The following is a 24609-nucleotide window of genomic DNA, read 5'->3' on the forward strand; positions in this document are numbered from 1 at the left end:
CTATGAGGTGGAGCTATTTTTGTTTCTCCCCTCAGCTGGCCACCAGTTGTCCTCCTTTTAGTAATTCATCATTTCTCCACTGATATGGATGTAAAATTGTAAGATGCCATTGCTTTTATATTAAAATCACACACACACACACACACACACACACTTTTTCTGAGTCAATCCCATTTTTGAGCCAATTCCATCCTTGAGTCAATATTCCTAACAGAGAAATATTTTTTATTGCCATGTCCTATAATTAATTTAATATTGGTTACCCAGTAATTTGGTATTAGTACTCACGTAATATTGGATACACTTTTTAAGGGAGAAATTACATACATTTGTCCAAGCTCCATCACAACCCAATTTAAGAATGTCAATCCACTCAAGATGAAAATAAAGGTTCGCTTTTAGAAGACTGAGAATAGTCCGTCAGGGTTCTTTTTTGAAAACTCTCGGAATGCTGGGCTCCAGTGGAGAAGAAGCGGCACAGTAAGAATCTATGGCACGCTCAATCAGATCTAGGGAGAGAGTCTCTACGCAAAGAACCCATGGAGCTAATGAAAACAGGTAGTAGGCTCATTTTAATTTCCCAACTGTTTCAGTTTTTAAAGGTATGAATACTGAGTGATTTAGATGCACCAGAAAACACCTACAGAAAACGATTTGTAGTTGTTTTGTGGCCTTAGAAAAGCAAAATGCTTAATTGCTAAGCTTATATGCATGAGGGGAGGGCGGGGTGTCGGGGAACGGAGAAGAGAAGGAGAAGGGAAGAGGGCAGGTTTCTTCCCCCGACGTTCTTTTTTAATGCTGCTTAAGCGGTCCATAGTACCTTTGCGTTCACTGGGCCTAACCTTTCTCAATAGATTATACCCAAAACACCAACTGCGGGAGGCAAACCTAGATGTAATGTTAAGATCATTCCGCACCTCGAGCCTCTGAATAACTCCCCATGTGGCAGGTGAGACACTAGGCTAGTGAGGAAAGAAGAGACCGAGATCTGCGGGACTTTGTACGCAGCGGCACATTTCTGGCTGAGATCTCAGAGTCAGATCCAGCGACACGTTTTATCTCATTATGAAGCATCTTTATTCGACCTCCTCTCATCCAGTGCGCATCTCCTATCCCTATTTCCTTGGCATTTCTTCGATATTGTGTTCCACTAACTCTATAGTTATTTTACAACCGTCTCCTCCCTAAAGGCAACAGTTTAAGAGTTGTATCCATAATCTTGGCTCGTCTCCCTAGCAACCGCGTCTCTAATGACCGCCGGAAGGGGCTCCAATCACGTGCTCCATAAACTTCCGGATTGCAACGTGACTTCCGGTTGTCAATTTTCCCGGACGCGGCGGTGGCGGTGGCGGCGGCGGCGGCGGCGGCGGCGGTGGTGGAAGAGGAGGGGGAGTCTGTGTGGTCAGAAGTCGCCGTGGCCCCAGTGGTGGTGGGCTCCGGGTGGGCTTGCCTCATCCTGCCCTGTCTGCGATGCATCCACGGCGCCCGGACGGCTTCGATGGCTTGGGCTATCGCGGGGGTTACCGGGATGAACAGGGCTTTGGCGGCGCTTTCCCTGCAAGGTCTTTCAGCTCCGCGTCGGACCTGGGCCACTGGGTGACCACTCCCCCAGACATTCCGGGTAGCCGCAACCTGCACTGGGGCGAGAAGAGCCCGCCCTACGGAGTGCCCGCCTCCTCTACTCCGGAGGGCCCGGCGGAGGAACCCTTTCCTGGCGGCGGCGGCGGTGGCAGCGTGCCGGGGCAGAGCAGCGGTGAGGGACGCTGGGAGCAAGGTAGGGGTGGGTGGAGTGGCAGGGCAGTAGCTCGCGGCCTGCAGACCCCGGGAAGCGTGCGGAGGGGCCTGCGGGGCCTCTGGGTCTAACGCGCGCCGCACCCTATGCCCTCGCTGCGTCCTCTAACCTTGAGGCGGGCCTCCTTGTCCACACCTAAATGTTCTCTCCGGGATCACCTCCAAAAACGACATCTGTCTTAGCTACGGGCTGCGTGGTAGGAATTTCTGAATGCTAAGGGTTTGGTGTATTACAACCCGTGATCTATCTAAATCAAGAAAGAAGGACTTGGGTTGTTTATCGTTTATTGGGACTCGTGTAAACAATACCTAATGAAATGACCGCTGTATTTCTTTCATGTAATTAATTGGAGCCTTGTATCTGCAATGAGTTTTTAGACACAGGCAGGCTTGGGCTCAAACCTGGCTCTACCACTCTTAAAAGCAGAGAGTTTGTTAACGTCTGTGTGAGCCTTCACTTCTCTCATCTTTAATTAGGGTGGATGGAAGACAGCAGGGCTTTTTAAGTGCTAAATAAAATGAGGTGTGAGTAATGTGTAGTATAGAAGGCTAAAAATATTTGTTTCCTTAATTGTTCCCTTTAAATAGGAGTGTGTCTTTTCTAGATACCAAACTACCTCTTCGCATCAGACCCCTTTCTGATAGAAAGGAAAATGTTTATAGCTTCCCGTTTTCTTCTGTTAACAGTTAAGGTAACTGTTAAGGTAATATCAGATTGAGCTTTAATCCTATTAAGTGACTCACTAGAAATACATAAAGAGAAGTTGTAATTTTATTTTTTTTAATTTTTAAGAAGCTAAAGTAACACTTTTCTACTTACATAAATTATAGATCCTAAATTAATGCATCCCATGGCAGCTGAATAAAGATTTATGGAACTGAGAAATATATGCACCTCTGCTTTCCTTTTCCTGACTTAAATATTCCACTAACGAGCAAAAAGTCACTGATACAATTTTAAGATAAGACTTTAAATTCAAAACATAATTATTTTCTGTAGGATGTCAGAAGACCTGTGTTTTAATTGCAATAGTGTGTGATTTAGGTATGTATTTTCAATGTCTAGTTTTATAAAATGGATATAATGGTTACCTCTTCTCATTCTCCTGAAATTGTTAGAATAGTAAATTATATCATTAAATATTAAGTATATTTTAGACATAAGTTTTATTCTCATTTCTTCTATTTTGACTTGGAGGTGCAATAATACTTCTTTTGGGTTAACTAGGAGGAATAGACTCTGAATATAATCTGGAGAACAAGTGATGCAAGGAATCAGTGATTTAGTTGATACAATTAGCTTGTTCACTCTTTCTGCGTTTCTTCTTATTGATCCCAAAAGTAGTACTGGAAAGTTATAAATTAAATAATTCAAAATGCACAACCACACAGTTACCTTCTTAGGCAATAAAGCCTATATGCTTTGATGGTTACAAGGAAGAGGAGCTCTTAATGAAACCAGGATTCTTTTAGCAACAGTAAAAGGCAGGTGAATCTACAGGAGGATAAAAGGCCTGAAAGCCTTACACAGTTAACACTAGTAAACCTTCCTAGCACCTTCGAGAAAATATGGTATTTTCTTTTACTGTTAGGGAATGAAAAGGGGAAACTGAAAGGAGGAAAGGACCTTAACTTGGGCAAGAGAAGCTTCTATCTCGGTTGTACCGTTTTTAAAATAAGGGTGAACTAAATAGTTTCTTCAGGGTCATGTTTACATGGCCTTGTTCTGACTGTAAGGAAATAGTGAGGGCATTGCTGCATTTAAAAAGGCAGAGATGAGAGAGAGGAGAGATGGAACAAGGAGGAGAGAAAGTGGATGAGAGAAAATGATCCCTTGGGAATATTGTATTGCTGCTGAAATTCGGTGACTAGTCCCCTGGGGTTGTGAGATTTTATCATGGTTTTGAGATTTTTAGTCACAGAGAAAGTATTTTTTCTGTTTTGATATATGCATTGAGATGTTTCCAGCTGTAAACTTTTCAAATAAGACTATAAAATGCCATCAGTAGTAGCACACATGTACATAATAGCCTATCACAGAGACCTCATTAAGCAGCTACTCTCAAAATATTTAAAATTTGGGGAGATAGAGAAAAAGAGAACCTTATTTACCCATTTCGATTACTCTTAAGTACTCTTTCAACTTGATAATTTTGTGGAGTTTTACTTGTGAGTATTGGTCTAACATAGATGCTCCCCACAACTAACAGGGAATGACTAATTTTACAACAGGAGAAGTAGGGTTGTTGGTGTATCAGAGTCTTCTACAGAAAAAAATTTATATTGTTTATAGTCAGGAGTTGAAAACTGGTAGCCCTTAGATTCTGCCTACAGACATGTTTGATCTAGCCAACACAGTGCTTAGCACTTTTTAAAATAGTTGCTAATATTTTTTAATTAGAAGATACTAATAAAAATGAGGATATCTTTTTAAAAAATCATAGTTTAGAAACTGAGCCCGTGGTTCCTCATTCAGTGAGTTGAGTTGAGCAGGTGTGCCTTGCAACTTGCCACAAGACCTAGTAAGCCCTTCACTCATTCAAATGACTTCCCCGGGCCATATCAGAATTTGACTTTTGGGACCTGGAGTTTAAATGAGTATTATGTTAATAAAATATTTTTTGTTTTTATAGTAAATCTAAATATTGGTTATGAGTAATCTTATTTCTTCTATTTTAGAACAATTGAGTAGATTTGCTGGATTTGGTATTGGACTTGCAAGGTAATGTTTTAACTAAAGATTTTTAATTTAAGTTTTTAAAGTTTTTAATGTAATGATAAATCATTAGCAGTGCTTTCTTTAGGTTGATTCTTTTGTAACAGTAGGTTAAATATTGAATAATATTTCACAGGAAAAAGTATCATTTAAAAGTTATAAGTTGATGTTATTTCCCATAAGGATAGAGAATGAGTCGTTGAATTTTATAATCACAAAATAATTGTAACACCTTTCATATATCTATCCAAAGAATAAATCAAATCTAATTTTATCTCTTCCCTTCTAAAAAATGAGTAATTTTACATTGAACATTCTTCCTAAGAAATTCAATTATAACCAGATGTTTGGCAACATAGAGTCTAGGTTTTGTTTACAATCAGCATGTAATAAGCATCATTATCATTTTTTATTTTTAATGATTATATTGCATAAAAAAAGCCTGAAGTCTTGATTATGTGATCTTTAGTGAATACTATATCAAAAATATTGAAATTACACAAAGGCTGCCTTATGCTGGAATAACTCATTATTTTAAACATTTTCATCAAGAAAAAAATTACCTTATTTTCATGATTAAATTTGAAGATGTTAATGTCAATGGAAGAAAATTTCGTGTATTAAGGTTTTCCTTCTGTTAGTTAATTTTCCTTTAGCCTCGCTTTTAGACTTAAAGCTATTGTCCATTTGCTATATTATTTTTATATGTACTTATATATGCATATGTGAGTGTGTGCATGCACGTGCACACCCCTGCAGGCATGTGTCACTGGTAGTACTTAAGCCATGGTTGTAATTTGTTTGTACGGAATGTTTTCAGAAGAACTGTTTTATACATAAAATAGTTCTCAGTTAACATGGTCATTGAAATCCCTGTAACTTAAACACAAAGTACATCAAAACCAAAATTTGTAGAATGGGATTCATGATAAGTAGATGCATCTTCTGATAGGAACTTTGTGCGTAAGACATTATCTAAAAGTAATTGAAAGGGGCATTTATGTGTCTAGGAAAAGAGTTTCCCATATTAGATATACAGAAATGTAGTTTTATCTTTATACTATACATTGTAGTATTATATATTATTTCCTTTGCCTACCAATTTGCAGATCTGGCTTTAATTCTTTTCATATTGAATTTTGTTATTGCTACAATAATCTGCAAACATGTCTATATTTTTAACTTTTTTTTAAAAAATGGGAAACAATGCATGATTCTTCAAGCAAAAATAATTTGAGATATATATATATATGTTATAAATTAAATTTTGGATATATACTGTATACTTATATATTATTCTTATATAGTCTCTTCACAGAAAATGTACTGGCCCATCCTTGCATTGTTCTACGCCGCCAATGTCAGGTAAATGTACTTCTTATGACTTTCTAAACACTAATTCTAACCCTGGTTTGAAGTACAGCACTCAGGTAAATGGCTGAAACCATGTAACCATTATTCCACATGAAATGTACCAAAAGCTATAATATGTCAAGTCCTCAAACTTTTTGGTCTTTGAAACCTCTTAAGTCCTAAAAATTAAGGTCTCCAAAGAACTTTTGTTTATATGGGTTATATCTATCAGTATTTATTTCGGAAATCAGACTGGGAAAATTTTGATATATATTTTATTATTCACTAAAAATAACAGTAAGTGTATTAGATATTAACATACCTTTTATGAAAAAGAAACACGACTCTTTTCAAATATTTTTAATATCTGGCATAATAGAAGACAGCCAGATTTTCAATCTGCTTCTACAGTCTATCTGCAATATATTGTTTTTGAAAGAAAAAAGAATGTCTAACCTTATACACATATGTATTTGAAAATAGGAGTATTTTATATTTTATTTTAGATAATTGACAGATAGCCTTTTTTGATACTACATGTAAACCCAGTAAGTGGTAATGTCTTAAAGGTTATTTGCAATGTGCAATCTGAAACTACATCCATTAACTTTTTATACTTTATTATTTTAAAATCTTTTTATCTCTACTGCACATTGAGTGGATTTTTTAACCCAAGCATGATTCTCTTACATCATGAATTGATTAATTGAAAAATGTTGGTTTACTGAGTTATGTAGGTCTTCTGAAAGTTATATAATTTTTTGATTATACAGTATTAAATAAAATACCATCATTAAAATCACTACCAATCTCATCAAAGAAGTGTTTCAGTGTTAGTAAGCTCTTGATGGTAGATAACAGGTGTTCCAGAATTATAATTTTTGCTTGTACAGTATTCCCTCATTTATCGCGGGTATTACATCTTAGACCCCTCCCCCCACCCTACCCCCCACCGCGATAGGTGAAAATCCGTGAAGTAGGAACCTTCCATTTATTTTAGTATTTATATATTTTTTAAGGCTTTATAAACCCTTCCCGCACACTTATAAACCATTCCCAGTCCCTTATTAACCTTTCCCACTCCCTTATTAACCTTTTCCACACTTTTATAAACACTACTTATGTTCTTAAACATATTCTACACTCTTAAACTTGTGTAACTTTAACAACGTACATATACAGTACCATAAAATCCTGTAATATAGCGAAAAATCCGTGATAAATAATTAAATATAATATTTTTAAAAATCCCGTGATATAGTGAGGCTGTGATAAGTGAACTACGATTTCGAGAGGGACTACTGTATATGTATGTTGGTAAAGTTACGTAGGTTTAGGAGTGTAGAATATGTTTAAGAATATAAGTAGAGTTTATAAAAGTGTATAAAAGGTTAATAAGGGAGTGAGAAAGGTTAATAAGGGACTGGGTATGGTTTATAAGTGTGTGAGAAGGGTTTATAAAGCTTTAGAATATATATAAATACTAAAATAAATGTAAGGTTCCTACTTCACGGATTTTCACCTATCGTGGGGGGGGGGGGTCTAGAACGTAATACCCACGATAAGTCAGGGAATACTGTATACTCAAATATGTCATTGGCAACAAATACTATTATTATTATTTTTTAAATCAGTAAACTCACTTTGTTCATTTTTAAAAACACGTTTGTCTTAAGTGTGAATTACTCTATAGTTCTGTTAGTTTTTCTAGAAGAAATAGTGTCCATGAGAAAAGTGGCTAGTTCAGCCTGCAGCTTCATTAGACAAGTACTTTTCCACACAATAGCCATGTTACTTCATTATATAACACACAAAATATTAATTAGAAAAACAATATATACCCAAAGGTCAAGATTTTTAAAAATTAATATATTTCACTGCTTCAGCAAGGACATTCTTTAGTGAAAGTGGCTTTTTCCTTCTTATAAGTAAATGGGATGAAGAATACAATTAGTACAAAAATATAGTTTACACCACTGTGTTGATTCATGCTAAGGGGTTAGCAATTTACCCATCACTGTTTTTATTGAAAATGTCAACACAAGGAAAAAGGCAAATCATGTCTTAGTATCAAAAAAGTAGTTTCAAATTTATCAATTCCCTTAAAGACTCTTGGGGGTTAGTTGACCACACTGTGGCAAAAACTCCTACAATGTAACTTATCTTCTTTGAAAATTGAGTTACAATATAAATAATTACAAATTAAGAAGCTCATACTTAGCACCCCAAAATAAGTGTACATAGAGAAATAGCCATTTAAAAAGCATGAACCAGTTGTATATGCCCCCAAAGCAATGAATTTGACGTAGATTTTATAAGTTGTGACACTGTTGCATTGTGATCCAGCAGATACATATATATGTACAACTTTAAAAACACGTTTTATGAAGTAATTTTAGAGTATGTGATACATACTTATACTTTTAAAAATTATTTCACTTAATAACTATTAGTCTGATCCCCTTTACTGATTTTGTGATTTACTAATTGTTTATAGCATATAGTGTGAAAAGTATTAGCCATTGGGAAACACACATCTCCTGTTCCCTAAGTTCTTTGTGGTTCCTGTGTGTAAAAAAGCATGAAAGTTTTGTCACATTGAATGTAATTTGAGTGTTAGAGGAAACAAAAATATCAAACAACAGGCCTTTATTATATATTCTATATTATTGTGTATATTGTGCATTGGTCTTCAGAGTGGTTATTATATAACCATATGTACTTTACTTTTTAAAAGTTATGTAAAGCACTTTCAAGAGTGATTTGCTTGTGTATAATTTATGCTGACTTTCAAATTGAACTTTTGTTTATGCTGTGACTGCAGTGTCTCTTTTATGTCCTTGTTATTTCTTATCAAAATAATAACAAAATAATCATGAAATATCCTTTTTACAGGTTAACTATCATGCTCGGCATTATCATTTCACTCCATTTACAGTCATCAATATTATGTACAGCTTCAACAAAACTCAGGTGAGAATTAGTCTATAGATTTTATTTAAGTTATTTATAATATAAGTTCCATTTGACCTTAGCAATAATTAAAGTAACAATAAGTTTTTATAATTTAGTTAATAAAAATATCTTAACTCCTGTACTAAAATTAATGTAACATGATAATGACATCTTTTTGATGTCACCGAATAATCAGTGAATTTACACCTTTGCCAAAATTAAATATTATGAGTATTTAATCAATGTTACAGATATTTAATTAACTGAAATTTTCATATTGGCCTAAATGTAGGCTACCTGACAAATGTTAAAATAATATTAGAAATTAATTTAGTTCAAGTTCTGTACTGAAAAGTCCTTTTGAAAAATGCCTCATTGAAAATATCAGTCAACATTCAATATCAAATTTTATTAAGACCCTTTTGTATGTTTTTTTTTTTTAGACATTAACAGAAATAACAGTAAACTTTTTTCATTTTAGGGACCAAGGGCCCTTTGGAAAGGAATGGGAAGTACATTTATTGTCCAGGGAATCACACTTGGAGCAGAGGGAATAATCAGTGAATTTACACCTTTACCAAGGTACTTTGGTGTTTTCTCAAAAAAATATTACAAAATATGATAGTTTCTAAAAATACTTTGAAGTTGAAAACTTGACTTACCTGAAGTAGCTAAGAGAAGAAACAGAAAATAAATTTTATTCATTATATCTTATTAGTATGTGATAAAGAAAATGTTTTCTGATATAGTATCTATTGAGGTACGTCTTTCAGCTCCTACTGCTATGTGTTAGCAACTATCAGCTAAGAAACAAACATGAATAGGTGAGCAAGTTCTGCTCTTTAACCAGTTTGGTGAAGGAGACACCTGTAAGCAAATTACAGTTTTAGTAATCATGATTTGCGCTATAATTAAACAAACCTCTTTCAGAGCCAGAGGGACACCTTGCATAGAGTTATGGTCAGGGATATCAAAAAAGAACTGAAATCTGAGCTAGGTCTTGAAGTATGCATAGGAATTGACTTGGCAGAGGAGAGGATTTTGAGTAGAGGTCACAGCATGCTCGCTGGAGGTAGGAAGGTCTGGGTAATAAGTATCTTATGCTTGAGAATAGTGGGCATGGATGGAGTGGAATGACAGGAAGAGAGACGTGCTAGACTGAAGCATGGCAGTGCCTTTGTAAGGGACTTAGGCTTAATTCTCTGTGGAATTGGGAATTGAAGGGTTGTTGTTGTTGTTTTCTTTCTTTTTTTTTTAATTTGGGTGATTTGATTGAGGATATACCCAAGTGGCAGGGTAAACAAAGAAAGCACTGGTAGACTGGTAAACAGAGACTTGTGCAGAACAGTTGTAGTAATATAGGCCAGAGTGAGAAGGGTCTGACTATGAAATAGAACAGAAAGGCCGGAGACACATTTCTTTCTTTTGTTTTTTTTAAAGTATATTTTATTGAATATGTCATTACAGTAGTCCTGTTTATTTTTCCCTTTGCTCCCCTCTGCCCAGTATCCCCCTTCCCTCCAGCAATCCCACGCCCCTTAGTTCATGTCCATGGGCCATGCATATAAGTTCTTTGGTTTCACCCTTTCCTATATTATTCTTAACTTCCCCCTGTCTATTTTGTACCAACTAATTATATTTCTTAGTCCCTGCACCATTTCCCCATTTCTCCCCCTTCCCGCTCCTAGCTGATAATCCTTCAAATGATTCTCCTACCTTTGATTCTATCCCTATTCTGGTTTCCTTAGTTGGATTTTGTTTTTATTTTTTAGATCCTGTTGTTGATGGTTGTGAGTTTATTGTTATTTTAATGTTCATAATCTTGATATTCTTTTTCTCAAGTAAGTCCCTTTGACATTTCATATAATAATGGCTTGGTGATGATGAACTTTTAGCTTTACCTTGTTTGGGAAGCACTTCATCTGCCCTTCCATTTTAAATGATAGCTTTATGGATAGAGTAATCTTGGTTGTGGGTCCTTGCTTTTCATCACCTTGAATACTTCTTGCCAGCCCTTTCCTGCCTGCAAAGTTTCTTTTGAGAAATCAGCTTAAAGTCTTATAGGCACCCCTTTGTAGGTAACTCTTTGCTTTTCTCTTGCTGCTTTTAAAATTCTCTCTTTAACTTAAACCTTTGGCATTTTAATGATGATGTGTCTTGGTGTGGTCCTCTTTGGGTCTAGCATGTTTGGCATTCTCTATGCTTCCTGCACTTGTATGTCTATTTCTTTCGCCAAATTTGGGCAGTTTTCCTTCATTATTTTTTCACATAAGCTTTCAATTTTTTGCTCTTTTTCTTCTCCTTCTGGCACTCCTATGGTTCAGATTTTGGCACGTTTAAAGTTGTCCCAGAGGTTCCTAAACCTCTCCTCATTTTTTTCAATTCTTGTTTCCTCATTCTGTACTGGTTGACTGTTTTTTTCTTCCTTATGTTCCAAATCATTGATTTGAACCCCAGTTTTCTTCCCTTCACCACTGGTTTTGTTTGGCTTTTCCTTTGTTTCATTTAGCATAGCCTTCGCTTCTTCCCTTATGTGTTTGCCATACTTAAGCATATCTTTCAAGTCTGTAAGCATCTTTATCACCAGTGTTTTGAACTCTGCATCTGTTAGGTTGGCTATCTCCTCGTCGCTTACTCTTCCCACTGGAACCTTGATCCATTCCCCCTTTTGGGCCATACTTCTCTATCTGCTCATCTTGACAGGCTCCTGTGTTTGTTTGCCTCTGTGTCTTAGGTAGAGCTGTTGCACCTGTTACGTTGTAACGGGCGGAGCCTTAGGGATTCGTCAGTACAGGGCGACCAGTTTCACCATATTGTGGCACTGTATGTGCTCAGCAGTCGCCTCTCATCCATACACTTTTCCCACTTCCAAATAGGATCGGCACCTCTCTAGCTGTTGCCCTGGCTGTCATTCCCAAAGTGGGTGGGTCTGCAGACATTCTAGGACTGTGGGGCCCCTTTAAATAAGCAGACTCTTGAGAGACCGGCAGTTTTTTCCTCCTTCCCACCCCCACTAGTTTGCACAGTCAGAAGCAATGAGGGTTTTTTTTCCATGACACAGGAACCATAAGCTGCGTGGTCTGATCTGGAGCTGGGAGCGCTCCCCAGGTGTCCCTCCCTACTTTTAAAAATGTGACTGTGCTTTCCACTGTGCTGCCACTGTTGCCACTGCTGCTGCCACCACACTGCATCCTCTCCGCCCCTCCTACCTGTCTGGGTGAATATTTCTTCTTTGTATCTTTGTTGGACTTCCATGCAGCTTGTTTTTCTCGAACTTCTGGCTGTCTCTATTTTTGAGGTAGTTGTATTCCTTCTTAGTTGTGGAGGGAGATGCAGCATGTCTGTCTAGACCTCCATCTTGGTCAGAAGTGATGGAGACACATTTCTGAAGTACAGTTGATAACTGGTGATAGATTGCGAATGCATGTATGGGAGAGTGAATTTGTCAGCAGTGACTGAGGTTTCTAGATTGCAATCAAATTGAAGAATTCATGAAGAAGAATAAGTTGGAATGGAAAGAAGATAAGGGATTTAACCTTCAATAGATGATTTTTGAGATTCCTGTTAGACATGTAGGGGGAGCATGTCTAGTAAGTGGTTGGAACCATGGGTCAGAGTCTTAGAGAATATTTGAAGCTGGCATAGTATTGAATGTAGCGGCATAAAAGTAGCAGTTGGAAACATTAGGATGGATGAATTTCCCTAAGGAATTAGTGCAGACTAAGTGACACAAAGTGGACCAAGCACAGAACCATCATCTGATCTCTCTCTACTGCCTAGACCCCTTCCAGATCCTTCCCCAAACCTTTCCCAAGTGGAGTGAGTTAGACTGTGTTGCGCTGCCCTGAAGTACCCTTTACTTTCTTTCGTATGGCATTTCTCCTCCTTCCCATAAGGAGCACCTTTAACCAAGGCTCTCTGTGTAGTTGTCTCACAGAAACTATTTGGTTGAAATCCAACTTATTTTGACTCAGCTCACATTTGTAGTTAACCAGCATAAACACCTTCATAGTTTTCTTCTCACATTATCTTTTCCTAAAGACACCTCTGAATTCACTGACTTTAAACACCCTTTTTAAAAACACAGTGACATCTTTCTTCAATAACCTCAATTCGATTCAATTCCTAAGTGTGTGTTTGTTACGTGCCATGCCCTTGAATCATCTCCGAGACCTGGCGAACCTGTGAATGAGTGATGTCCACGATGTCTGTCCTCATCTGCCCTGCTCAGCTCCCATACACGTGCTTCCGGTTTCTCTTAGAGAGTCAATCCAGCTCATATTTGGTCATCTTTTCCTGCTGCCTTCTATTTTTCCCAGCGGTACTGTCTTTTCCAAAGAACCCCGCCTTCTTAGGATGTGTTCCGAAATAGAACACTTTGTCACTTTGGCTTCCAGCACTATTTCAGGCTTATTTTGCTCTAGGTCTCTGTAGATGCCTCCTTCAATACCGTATTTCAAACAGTTTTGTTTTTTTTCCTATCAGCCTCCTTCACTGTCCAACTTTCACATCTGTACATAGTAATGAGGAATACAGGGGTGTGAATGACGTTAGTCTTGGCCTCTAATGATACATCTTTGCTCTGGATGACCTTTTCTAATTCTTCCATTGCTTCCCTTCCAACTCAACCTTCCTTTTATGTTTTGGCTACAGTCTCTTTTTGAAGTGATGACTGAACTAAGGTATGCAAAATCCTAACAGTCAAAGAGTAGGAAAGAAAGATCCTAAATTTAATTTTGGACAAGGTTATTTTCAGGCACTTTGCTCTGTCCAGGTGTTTTCAGAAGACATATGATATATATATATAAGACTGACATTTAGATAAGTCTAAACTGAAGATAGTAGATGGATGAGATTGCCTAGGGAAGGAATATCACATATAAAGTAAGAAAAAAAGGGGGGGGGCTTGAGCCACTAGGAACTCCAGAATAGGTGGCTGGGATAGAAAAATGTTCCTACAGTGAGTCAAAAGTAGGGACGGAAGAGAGGAGAACCAGAAGAAAATGGGATAGTGGAATACAGCGTCAGGGCTTAAAGGAAGGAGGAACATGAATGCCTAATGGCAGCTGAAAGGACAAATAAGGTACAGCCTGAAAAATATTCATTGGATTTAGTGGCATGGAGATCATGGGAATCTTGGCAGGAGCTGGTTTTTTTTTATAATAATTGGGTAGAAGCCAACTTGGAGAGGGTTTAGAGGTGAGTGGGAAGTTAAGGCACAGAAATAGCAAGGTGGGAAAGTTGGCTCTGACAAGAGATGGAAAGAAGTAGCTGGAAGATGAGAGGTTTGGGTTGGGTTGAGGGAAGATTTTTTAAAGAGGGAAGCTATTTGAGCATAGGAAATCAGAGGCAATGAAAAGTAAAAACTGTTTAAATATTTTAAATATTTTAAAATTCTGTTGCTTTTTTATATTGATTATGCATTAAGTATATATATTCATCTATCAAATGGAAAACTATTTTGAGAAAAAGCAAGTCACTTCTCAATTTTGTTGCTTGTGTGAAGGTCACGTTTTACTTGTGAAAATAGTGAATTAAATGTATTTACACATGTCTCAGTGTTTAATAATGAAATATGAAAAGGTTTAATCAGAAGTAGATTTCTACGCTATTCTCTTTTCTGGAGCACTGAAATGTGCTAATTTAAAATTCTAGAACTGTGGCAATAAGTTTTACCCATTTTATGAAGGAGTAGTGAACAGATACAGGGAAGAGAACCTTAACTTTTTAAAATATTTGATTCTGAATTTTATTTTTCTCTCTTTTACCTTGATGTTTAGAATTGGCGTTAGTAATTATCATGTAGTATTCTAGTATTAATCAGAAAGTGACCCAGAAGGCTCTCTAAGATCTTATAAATCAGAGGAGGTCATTCTATTTTCTAAAAATTTCTCCGCAGACCTCTCAGTCTCTTGGAAAAATGTAGGCAAGTGCACGTACTGCCCATGCTGTAATTGTGCTGAGTTTGTTTTTAGAGCACTTATGTTATTAGTGACTAATTTTCTTAGCCTTTTTAGTATAAAATATATTTATTCCTTTATCTCCTTATGTTTGGTATAGTCATTTATCTGAGGTAGAATATGCTTTTCTCAGTTTCCTGCTGTGGCTGTTACGCAGTGGGTGCCAGTTGCATCCAGGGAACTGGTAGCAGCTCGTCTCCTCTTCAGGTTACACTTCCCTTCTTTGTAATTCTCCCCTTCTCCTCCCCCCTCTGCTTCCAGGCCCTGTCTCTGTCTCTTCATTTACTTTCCCTTTTTCTCTCCATATACTTTTCTGTTTTGAGTTTTCTCTTGATACAACTTTTTCCTTTTTTTGTTCTTTCAGCTTGCCTCTCTTCTTTATCTTCTCTTTCCTGGTTTCCAAAGGTAATAACCTCAATAGCAGGAAGCACACAGTACTAGACCTTGGTTCCAGACCTGGTGTTCTGCCTGTCTGCTCTGAACATGTCCCCATTATCTTTTTGACCTTCATTTTCCTCATAAGTAACACAAATGTGACGATACTGGCTTTGCTTCTGTCACAGGATTCCTTCTCATGTCAGATGAGATGAGAGGAGGGAGTGTGGGCAAGAGTGCAGACTTTAAGGCAGAGAACAGGGATTAGAACCTGTTTTCCTACTGACAGCAGTCTGCGTTACAGTTCCTTCATTTTGTTTTGTTTGTGATTCCCATTCTAATATATTTTTAAAGCTTTTTTCCCTCCCTTTATCCTATTCCTTGTTTCCATTTCCTTTTCCCATCCATTCTCTTTTCTCAACCTATATCACTTTTATATCTCCTTTAATTTCTCATGTTCATTTTTGTAATCAGTTATAACTTCATCCTCTGTCAGCCCTTTCTGTCAACAATGTAAAAATACCTTGTACATTTTTTTTTCTTTTCAAATCGCTACAACTGCTTGAAGTGTGTCCCAGAAAGGAAAATGTTGACCATTAGAATATATTATAATATATTTATCCTACAGATTTTCTTTTAAATTAAACTTGATTACCTTTTTGAAAGTTGGGCTAATTCAAGATGTTTTAAATAACATGGCTTTTGTTTTACTTATTTTTATTTTTTAGGGAGGTTTCACATAAATGGAATCCTAAACAAATAGGAGAACATCTTCTACTGAAAGCGTAAGTACCAAAAGTGGCATTTATATTGAACATTTCCATTACTTTTTATAGTATTAGAGCTGGAAAAAATATCTTATTAAATAACTACACTAAAAGAAGTTAGAGCAGTGCAGTGTTTGTGGGACTAGAATTTCAAAAGGCAAGAACATAGGGTTTAGGAATGAAATCCTGAAATATATATTATCTTTCCAATCTGAAAGGCTGAAATCACAACCTAATTTTTCTTAAGAAGTCAGCAAAGGTCTTCAACTTTTGAAACCCAAATTACCAGGAAAATTGTTATTATTTTATTATTAATCAGAGATACAAATTTATTTGTATGGTGATAAGCAAACTCAAACCTTAGTGTCATTAAAATGCAGTCCTGAAGGCACATAGTGATTTTACGACACTGACCATTTTTTGTAGATTCGAACTTTACTCTTCCCTTTTTAATTTTTTTTGAAGATTGTGAATTGGAAACCCCCTCCCCAGTTTGCTGGCTCCCTTTGTGGGGGCGTGCCAGCACATTATTACTTAGTGATGTTCCATTCACCTTGAAAACCACTACTTGCCAGGACCTGGCCCCATAGGGTTAGGTAAGTCCCACCTTGATATTATTTTAAACAACTATATTTTGCAGGCTTGCAAAGTTGTAATGTTACTATTTCTAAATATTTGTGGTTGGAAACAACTTTGGAAAGCTGTTCAATATCATTTCTCAGTAATAAAAGGGGACTTCACTTACCATTGAAGACTGGCTTAGTTTTGTTGGGTGGGAAATCTAAAGACAGATGATGATAATGTAGGGTAATAGCAGAACAGTATACTTATTCAGATATCACTAAGAAGGCAAGCAGTGGACTGGAGATCTCTCATCCTAAATTTTAAATATCAGCAATACAGCTACATTAGCTATGTGCAGGTAGATGTCCAAACGATGAATCATAAACAAGCCTACATTTTATACTGGTTTAAAATAAAATCTATTTTCTTTGCAGCCTGTCCCTACATTCCTATTAATGCTTAATTTTCAGTTATAATTGTTAAATAAAAATTGTATGTTACAGGTCTCTGTGAAATATCTTTAGGCTATAGGTAGTAATAGTGGAAAACATTAAAAATATCATTTAGGCTTGATTATAAATTAGGTTGATATATTAAATATATATTTAAAAATTTAGTATAAAAATCTCCTTCCAGTATACTGAAAGTTTGTTTTAATTTCTACAGCCTAACTTATATGGTGGCAATGCCTTTTTATTCAGCAAGTCTAATCGAAACAGTACAGGTGAGCTATTTATGGTCATTTTTATTTAAAAATCTTTTTGGAATATTAAGTATTTATGTCTGATTGTAAACAGAAAAATTTAAGACAGTATCCTTTTAAAATTTTATTTTGCAGATTACATATATCAAAGTTTATATACTAGCACATTGCTGATAAATATATTTCCTATGCAAACTTACTTCACACTTTCAGTCTTAATTTTTTTATCTCTGCATAGACAGCCGTTCTTTTCACTCAGATATTGCAGAATCCAGCTTATGACTTGCTCTGCATACAAAAAATTCATAGGATATTTTTCAACTTTTTAAGACTTTAAGCACAGCTCAAAATGGTTATGGCTTAGCATAGGATGATAAATTACTTAAGCATAAAACATGATAGATAATCATCCTAACAGTGAGCAGATAGTCTGCATAGTAGTTTACTAACAGCATTCTTTTTAAATACCTTTTAAGGAACATTCCATGCTGTGGTATGTTAAGTGCTACAAAGCTAAAGAAGTCTCCTGCTAGTGTTTTAAATTGTTTTACTATTTCTAACCACATGGTGGCACTTCAAGTACACTGAATTAATTTGTTATACTTTCCCACCATACCATTCCTACACTTAAACCTATAAGGTGAAGGTAGTTTAACTTCACCTATACACAAAATCCAACTAATTGTGTATCACCTGTCTTTCATAGCATGCATTTGTCCTCAATATGCATGAGTTCCTTTTCCCTATGAAAACTTCACTGAATCGGTCTTTCCTCTTCTAATTACTCTTTTCCGCTTAATTTATTTTTTGGCCCCATTATTTATTTATTTATTTACTTTTTAGAATTAGCTTCAGTTAACTGAAATTAATATCTTGCTACCCAGATACAGTTTTCTCTCCTTTTGCTTTTGGCATTGTGTTAAATAAATGATAAAACCTTCGTATGGGGCTGTAGCTTACAGTTATTACTCTATGAGATATCCTCATATAGATAAGGAAAAAAATAGCATGAAGGTGATTATTTAAGAAAAACAATTAAGTATCATGATATATTTGGGGAAAACAAGTTTTAACTTCAGGTAGACCGATATCAGAATCACATTTCTGTTTAGATCTTTGACTTTAAATGAATATCTTACCATCCCTAAATCTTAACTTTCTCATACATAAAATGAGCTATAAATATTAAATGAGTAAGTTATATAAAGTACCCAACTTACTGTTTGTTTGTTTTTTAAACCTAATATCCACCTCTTTCCTGCTCCAGGTTTTACCTGCATGGTGTTTGCTCATTTTAATTCATTTTGTCTGATTTTCTAGAAATCTTTTTCCCCCTTCTTAGACTTCTCCTCTTGCACATCTTTCTCTTTTACAATATATAGATATTTGGGAGAAGAACAGTCTAAGCCAAGGGAAAGCAAGTGCAAAGGCCCTGAGGTAGGATGTATCTCATGTGCTTGAGGAGCATAAAGGAGGCCGATATAGTTGAAGCTCACTAAGTAAGGCGAAAACAATTAGATGAGTTCTGAGAGTTAAGAGGAGGAGAAATCATATAGAACATTGTAGGTCATTGCAATAATTTAGCCTTTGAGGGAAATGGAAAGTCTTTGGTGGAATAGAACCAAAGAGTGACATGATCTAGCATGTCTTTATTAGGATCCCTTTGGCTGCTGTATTAAAATAGACTAGTTTAGTGTCGCGGTTTTAAATATATTCTGTTTACTGAAAACACATATGTCCAACTTGGAGCTTTTTCTTAGTCTAGGTTGTGAACTCCAAGTTTACACCTTAGACTTAACATTTCTGAACTCTTGATCTCTCCCTCAAAATGCTACACCATCCATATTTCCCAACTCAGTAAAATGCTTTGCTCTTTATTCCACTTCCTCTGGCCAACGGCTTTGAGGTTTTCCTTGACTTCTCTTTCATACCCCAAGTTTAATCCACCAGCAGTTCTTATTGGCTGTAATTTTAGGATAAAAGCACAATCGAAGCACTTTCCTTCCATTACTACCCGGTAGTCTAATTTACCATCATCTCTTTTCTGGAGTATGCAGTAATTTTTTACTGGTTTCTCGGCCTCTGCTCTTGTTCTCCTTTGCACAACAGCCAGTGTTAACATAAATTATTTCTTGTCCATCTTCCCTGTAAAGCCAACTTAGCCGTTTTCAATCTGACTAAAAACCAAAGTCTACTCGGGGGCATGGTATGGCCCCTACCTTCTTAGCTTCATTCTCTTCTTCAGTCTTTGCCAAATTAACATCTTAGCTGTTCCTTTTCTGCCTATGACTCTAATCAGAGACATCGTAGATGATGATGATGACTCACATTTATTAAGGGCTTTTTTCATTTAGTACTCCAGCAAGTCTGTGCATAAAAGGTAGGTGGTACTAATTCCATTTTTATAGAATGGTAAACTGACTCTTAGGAGAAGTTAAATAATTTGCCAATGGTCACATGACCAGTTAGTGATAGAGATGGTGTAAATCTATTTGTAAGAACTCTAAGCACTATACTGCCTTTTAAGGTGTTATGTGGTTATTGCTTTTCAAAATATAGTTCTTAGGAGCTTCTTAATGGTGGGAAAACCAGGTGTGTCCCCCCATGTCTCCTTTCCTATTTCCCTTTCCCAATAAAAATGGCTCCCAGCTTCACTGCTATCTGTTTTATGAAATTTCATTTGAAAAGAATCTAACACCTAGATAACATTTGAAGTCTACAAATCATTGATGTTTTCCCTCTTTAGTCAGTAAGTTAGAATTTAAAAGGGATCTAAAAAGAGCTCTTTTTGTGGCAAACTAAGCAAATGATAACTTGTACTCATTTCATCATTTTTATTTTAGAGTGAGATAATTCGCGATAACGCTGGCATTTTGGAATGCGTTAAAGAAGGCTTTGGAAGAGTGATAGGCATGGGAGTGCCTCATAGCAAACGACTGCTTCCTCTTCTCTCCTTGGTCTTCCCTACGGTGCTGCATGGGGTTCTTCATTACATCATCAGCTCCATCATTCAGAAGTTCGTCCTACTAATTCTGAAGAGAAAGACTTACAATAGCCACCCAGCTGAGAGCACTAGCCCAGTGCAAAGTATGTTGGATGCTTATTTTCCAGAACTTATTGCTAACTTTGCTGCCAGTCTTTGCTCTGATGTTATACTTTACCCCTTGGAGACAGTTTTGCACCGCCTTCACATTCAAGGAACACGCACAATAATCGACAATACAGACCTTGGCTATGAAGTGCTTCCAATTAACACGCAGTATGAGGGAATGAGAGACTGTATCAACACCATAAAACAGGAGGAAGGCATGCTTGGCTTTTATAAAGGGTTTGGTGCTGTTATAGTTCAGTACACACTGCATGCAGCTGTTTTACAGATTACCAAAATTATTTACTCTACGCTTCTTCAGAATAGCGTTTGAGCGTTTAAGTTCCCGATTTGTCTAAAAGGGATAATCTGGGCACTTTGTTATGAAATTGTGAGGAATAAAAGTGAATACTGGGGGGAAAAATGGATTAGAAAGTGAAACTGATAGAAAAAGCCCATGCTGATTATAATGACTTTTTGTTTTTTTAAAGGCATAGTTATCTACTTTGGATCAAAAATATTCCAAATTTGAAAACTCAATAAAAATAATACTCATGAATTAAATTCTAGCTAGTGTAGCATGCATACTGAACTAAAAATAATCTTGGGCAGAAGTATAAAGTCATCAAAAATTCCACAGTGCTGAATTTACTCCATCTGACTTCACTATTTATTACGTGTTTATTTCACCTTGATTGATAATGGTATGTCATCCTTAATACAGTATATAGTATGAAGAGTTCATAGTTTTACCTTTAAGAAAATAAATTATGTCACCAGTGATAATGATGAGAAGGATTAGATTTGGCAATCTGTAATCAAGAGTTGAAGTGTTAAACTATATTGCCCCTGTATAACTTTTTAATGGCTGCACATTTATTATAAAGCCCTTCATGTACACACAAAACCTTGGAATTTCCTTCAACAAATTTTTTAGTCTTAGATCAGCTTATTGCATAAAATTAAGTCATGTACTTTTTGCTTGAATATCAGAATAATATATAAAAAGCCAAGGTACCCAAAGATTTAAGGCAAATAGTGTATTTGTCTCTTTCCAGACACAGCATTTCGATGCCAGAAACTTATATTCGTCATATGTTTATAAAGCTTGATTTGCTTACTTAATTATGTGAATCATCAGTTTAGAGCCACTTTGAACAAAAATAGAAAATAATCATGACAACTATTATCGTTTTTAAATTTACAAATTGTGTACTAAAAGGAAGGTCACTTGTCTTTCATTTCTGAATGACTTGTCTTAGTGGAGACACAAAGTTCACCTAGGAATTTGTGCCTCTTTGCCTTCTGTGTAGTCATCATAAAATAATGTTTTAGTTTTTATTTTCTTTCCGTTTTTGTTTACAATTTCATACTCCAAACTAGATATGCATTTTTTAAAAAGTAGGTTTATCTTTATTGCCTTATGTTTAAACTTGCTTGGATGAACACTGAAGAAAAATATGAACTTTAAAGGAAATTTGTCCTTATGGATGAAGAAAAGAAGTAAATTTTAGCAAATAATTAAAAAATTGTTAATCAGTTTAATAAAAAATTCTAAATGTATGTTCCTAAATGGGTGATGCTCTTTGTATAGTAAAATGATAAGCATTTGACTGATCCATCATTAAACATTTTAAAGTTTCATTTCCTCATGTGGGTGGTTACAATTTTACTAAAGTGCAATGACTTTGCACTGATGTTTTCCAACCTAGATGCTACAAACAGATTTATTTTACTTGCTAAATATCAGCAAAATGGTTACTTTTTGTGATTAATAGTGTTGGAACCAAAAATGATATCCAAAAAGTGTGAAACCGTATCTAAGTAGCAACTCTTCCTACTATCTTGTGTTGTATGTTCTTTTTGATTACTAAGACACATAAGTTTTACATTTTTAAATTTCACCTAGAGGGGAAAAATAAAATTAAACACCGTTGATCATATGTTGTATTTTATGGTTACTCCTTCAGAGTTCAACCTATGGCATTTAAATTGTATTCATTGCTTTTGAACTGCCAAGTAAATTTTTAGATACTTACGTGTCAAACTTTCTTAAAAAACTTTCGTTTTTATTATAATCACGGATATGGTTTCCAACAAGAGTAAACTTCTAAAAATTGCAAGTTACAGAAAATTTCCGGGACAGAATCTGAATAGAATCAAGTATTTTCTAGTGGAAATCTATGGGATCTTTTACCTAGCTAAAAGTTAGTTATTTCAAGATTATTCGATGGAGGTTAGCATGAAGATTCAGTACATAAACGTTTCATCAAGACTGATAACCCAAACCACACACAAGTAAGGTTGGCCTTTCTTTGGAAAAAGAATACAAATTAACTTTAAAACTAAAATTGAAATGCTGCAAGTTAAAATACTAAATTTTTTTTACTGCCATTCCAAATTAGTTGAAATATAAAAATCTTTAACATTCAAGCACTTAAATGCTGGCCAGATATGTTTAACTGAATTTAGAGAGGAATAAGTGAAATAAATATTGACATGCTCTTTCTCATTTTAAAATTGCTTTATTTCTTCAGCATATAGGTGCCAAGAGCAAATACTTATGCACTATATTTCTTAAGGTGATAATAACTCAATATTTTTAATTCAGTGTGATTAAGATGTATTATGAATAAGATTCCATTAAAATGTTCCACAAGCCTAGTGGTCCTTTTACATAATCCAATTTTGGCCATGGAGCTGAACTGTAATATGCTTGCCTTAACATTGTACAATTTCTTAATTAGAGTCAGATAGTCAGAAAGCAATTGAATTAAAAACTGAAACACATGATAAATATTAACTTACTTTGTTAAGTGAATGTGTGAATTCATTTACTAAATCTGTTTATAAATCTCTTTACTTTGAGACACACTTTTTATGGGCCCATGAAAAATAATTCCTCAATATACAAATTTAATCAAGCCTCTGTAAACTTCCAGCATTAGATGTTATAAATATGAAATAGTAAAAAATGGTCAGTTTCAAAATGGCTAAAATGGCTATGGATTGGGGGATTTGCTACCTTAGCCAGTGTTTTCAGAAACAAAACTGGAGAAGTTAGAAGTGTTGCTCATGTGCCTGACTACTGAAGAGCTGTTTTTTTTTTTTAGCGCTGGCTTTGCTGCAACTGCACAAAATAGTCACTTTACTGATTTGGGCACAAATGCTTCAACAGTTCTCTGTGTATTCATAAATCTCACAAAGTAAAACAAAACAAAACATGATACTTTGACACTTCTTTTTTCAACTAAGATTATGGAGGATGTTTGCCCTCAGTTTGCTTACTCCCATGTTTTAATATAAAAAAGACTACATACTCTGCCAGCTTTTGAAAGGCTAGGAGGTTCAAATTAGTTATTTTCAACAATACATGAGCAAATAAAATCCCCTTGGTAACAACTCACATTGCACTAGAATTTGAGTGATTCTTAATTCTGGCGTTTCTGCTTTCTCTTCTCTTTCAAATAGCTGCTGTGCATTTTGCTCTTTCTAATGTAATGTCTTTCTTTTGAGTCATTGTCACTAATAGGGTACCAAGTTGTATAGCAGAGTAACAAAAATTTGTGATTTGACAATGACTCTCATAATATTACCTCAGCTAGAAGAGGTGTTTTGTCTGTATGTGTGTTGTGGGATTTTTTTTTAAGTTGTTTTTGTCTCACTGGTGTTTTAAATGTTTTCAATAAATGGTGTAACATAAAAAAGGTTCAATAAAATGTTGAAATAAAACTAGTATTTTTCTCTTACTGATGCTAGAGAACTATGTAGGCTGGTGGTGGAGGGGTTCAGAATATGTCACCCCAAAATATGCCACATTGGCATTTATTTTGAATTAAAGGTACCTGAGAAACAGCAGTACAAGAAGACATTCTTCTCCTCCTTTGCCCCCCTGAAAGTGGCTGATAAAGCTCTCATGTGGAAGGTGCCCTACCTATACCAGGAGGGTAGAAGGCACCTTGCCACACACAGGGAATTTAGGGCTGAAAAGACTATGTAAATAAACCTTGTTAATTCCTCACCATTTACTTCCCTAGGATCAAAACTTCTACCCTGTCAGTTCTTCACAAATGTATTGTTTCATTGTCTAAAAGATAATAAAACTTCCTATGTTCACTTTGAGTCATGTTTTATAGGGCTTCTGTATAACATATACAAATTTAAGTTTATTTTTCTCTTGTTGATTTGTCTTATGTCAATTAAGTTATTAGACCAGCCAAAGAACCTAGAAGGGAAAAGAAAAATGTTTTCTATACCTAAAGTGATGAAAATTAGGTTTTTATAAGTAGAAATGAAAATCAAGAAAAGTAATATATGTAAAGTTAAACTTTTTTGTC

General features: G+C 35.7%; 1 protein-coding gene across 2 annotated transcripts; it reads left to right on the forward strand.

The window, feature by feature from the left end:
* Positions 1-1359: 1359 nt before the first annotated feature.
* Positions 1360-24394, forward strand: SLC25A46 (solute carrier family 25 member 46). 2 transcript variants are annotated; one of them, XM_090276552.1, is made up of 8 exons: positions 1360-1774; positions 4471-4513; positions 5815-5872; positions 8756-8833; positions 9297-9397; positions 15879-15935; positions 17148-17205; positions 20028-24394. In XM_090276552.1, the coding sequence occupies exons 1-8, from the start codon at positions 1471-1473 to the stop codon at positions 20604-20606; spliced, it is 1278 nt and encodes a 425-aa protein (XP_090132678.1). In that variant the 5' UTR covers positions 1360-1470; the 3' UTR covers positions 20607-24394. The 2 variants fall into 2 exon arrangements, with proteins under 2 accessions (XP_090132678.1, XP_090132679.1); XM_090276553.1 differs by having other exon boundaries at positions 1360-1753.
* The last annotated feature ends 215 nt before the right edge of the window (positions 24395-24609 follow it).

The sequence above is a fragment of the Furipterus horrens genome, unplaced genomic scaffold (genome assembly GCF_987537825.1).
Source record: "Furipterus horrens unplaced genomic scaffold, mFurHor1.1.pri manual_scaffold_5, whole genome shotgun sequence".
Taxonomy (NCBI): Eukaryota; Metazoa; Chordata; class Mammalia; order Chiroptera; family Furipteridae; genus Furipterus; species Furipterus horrens.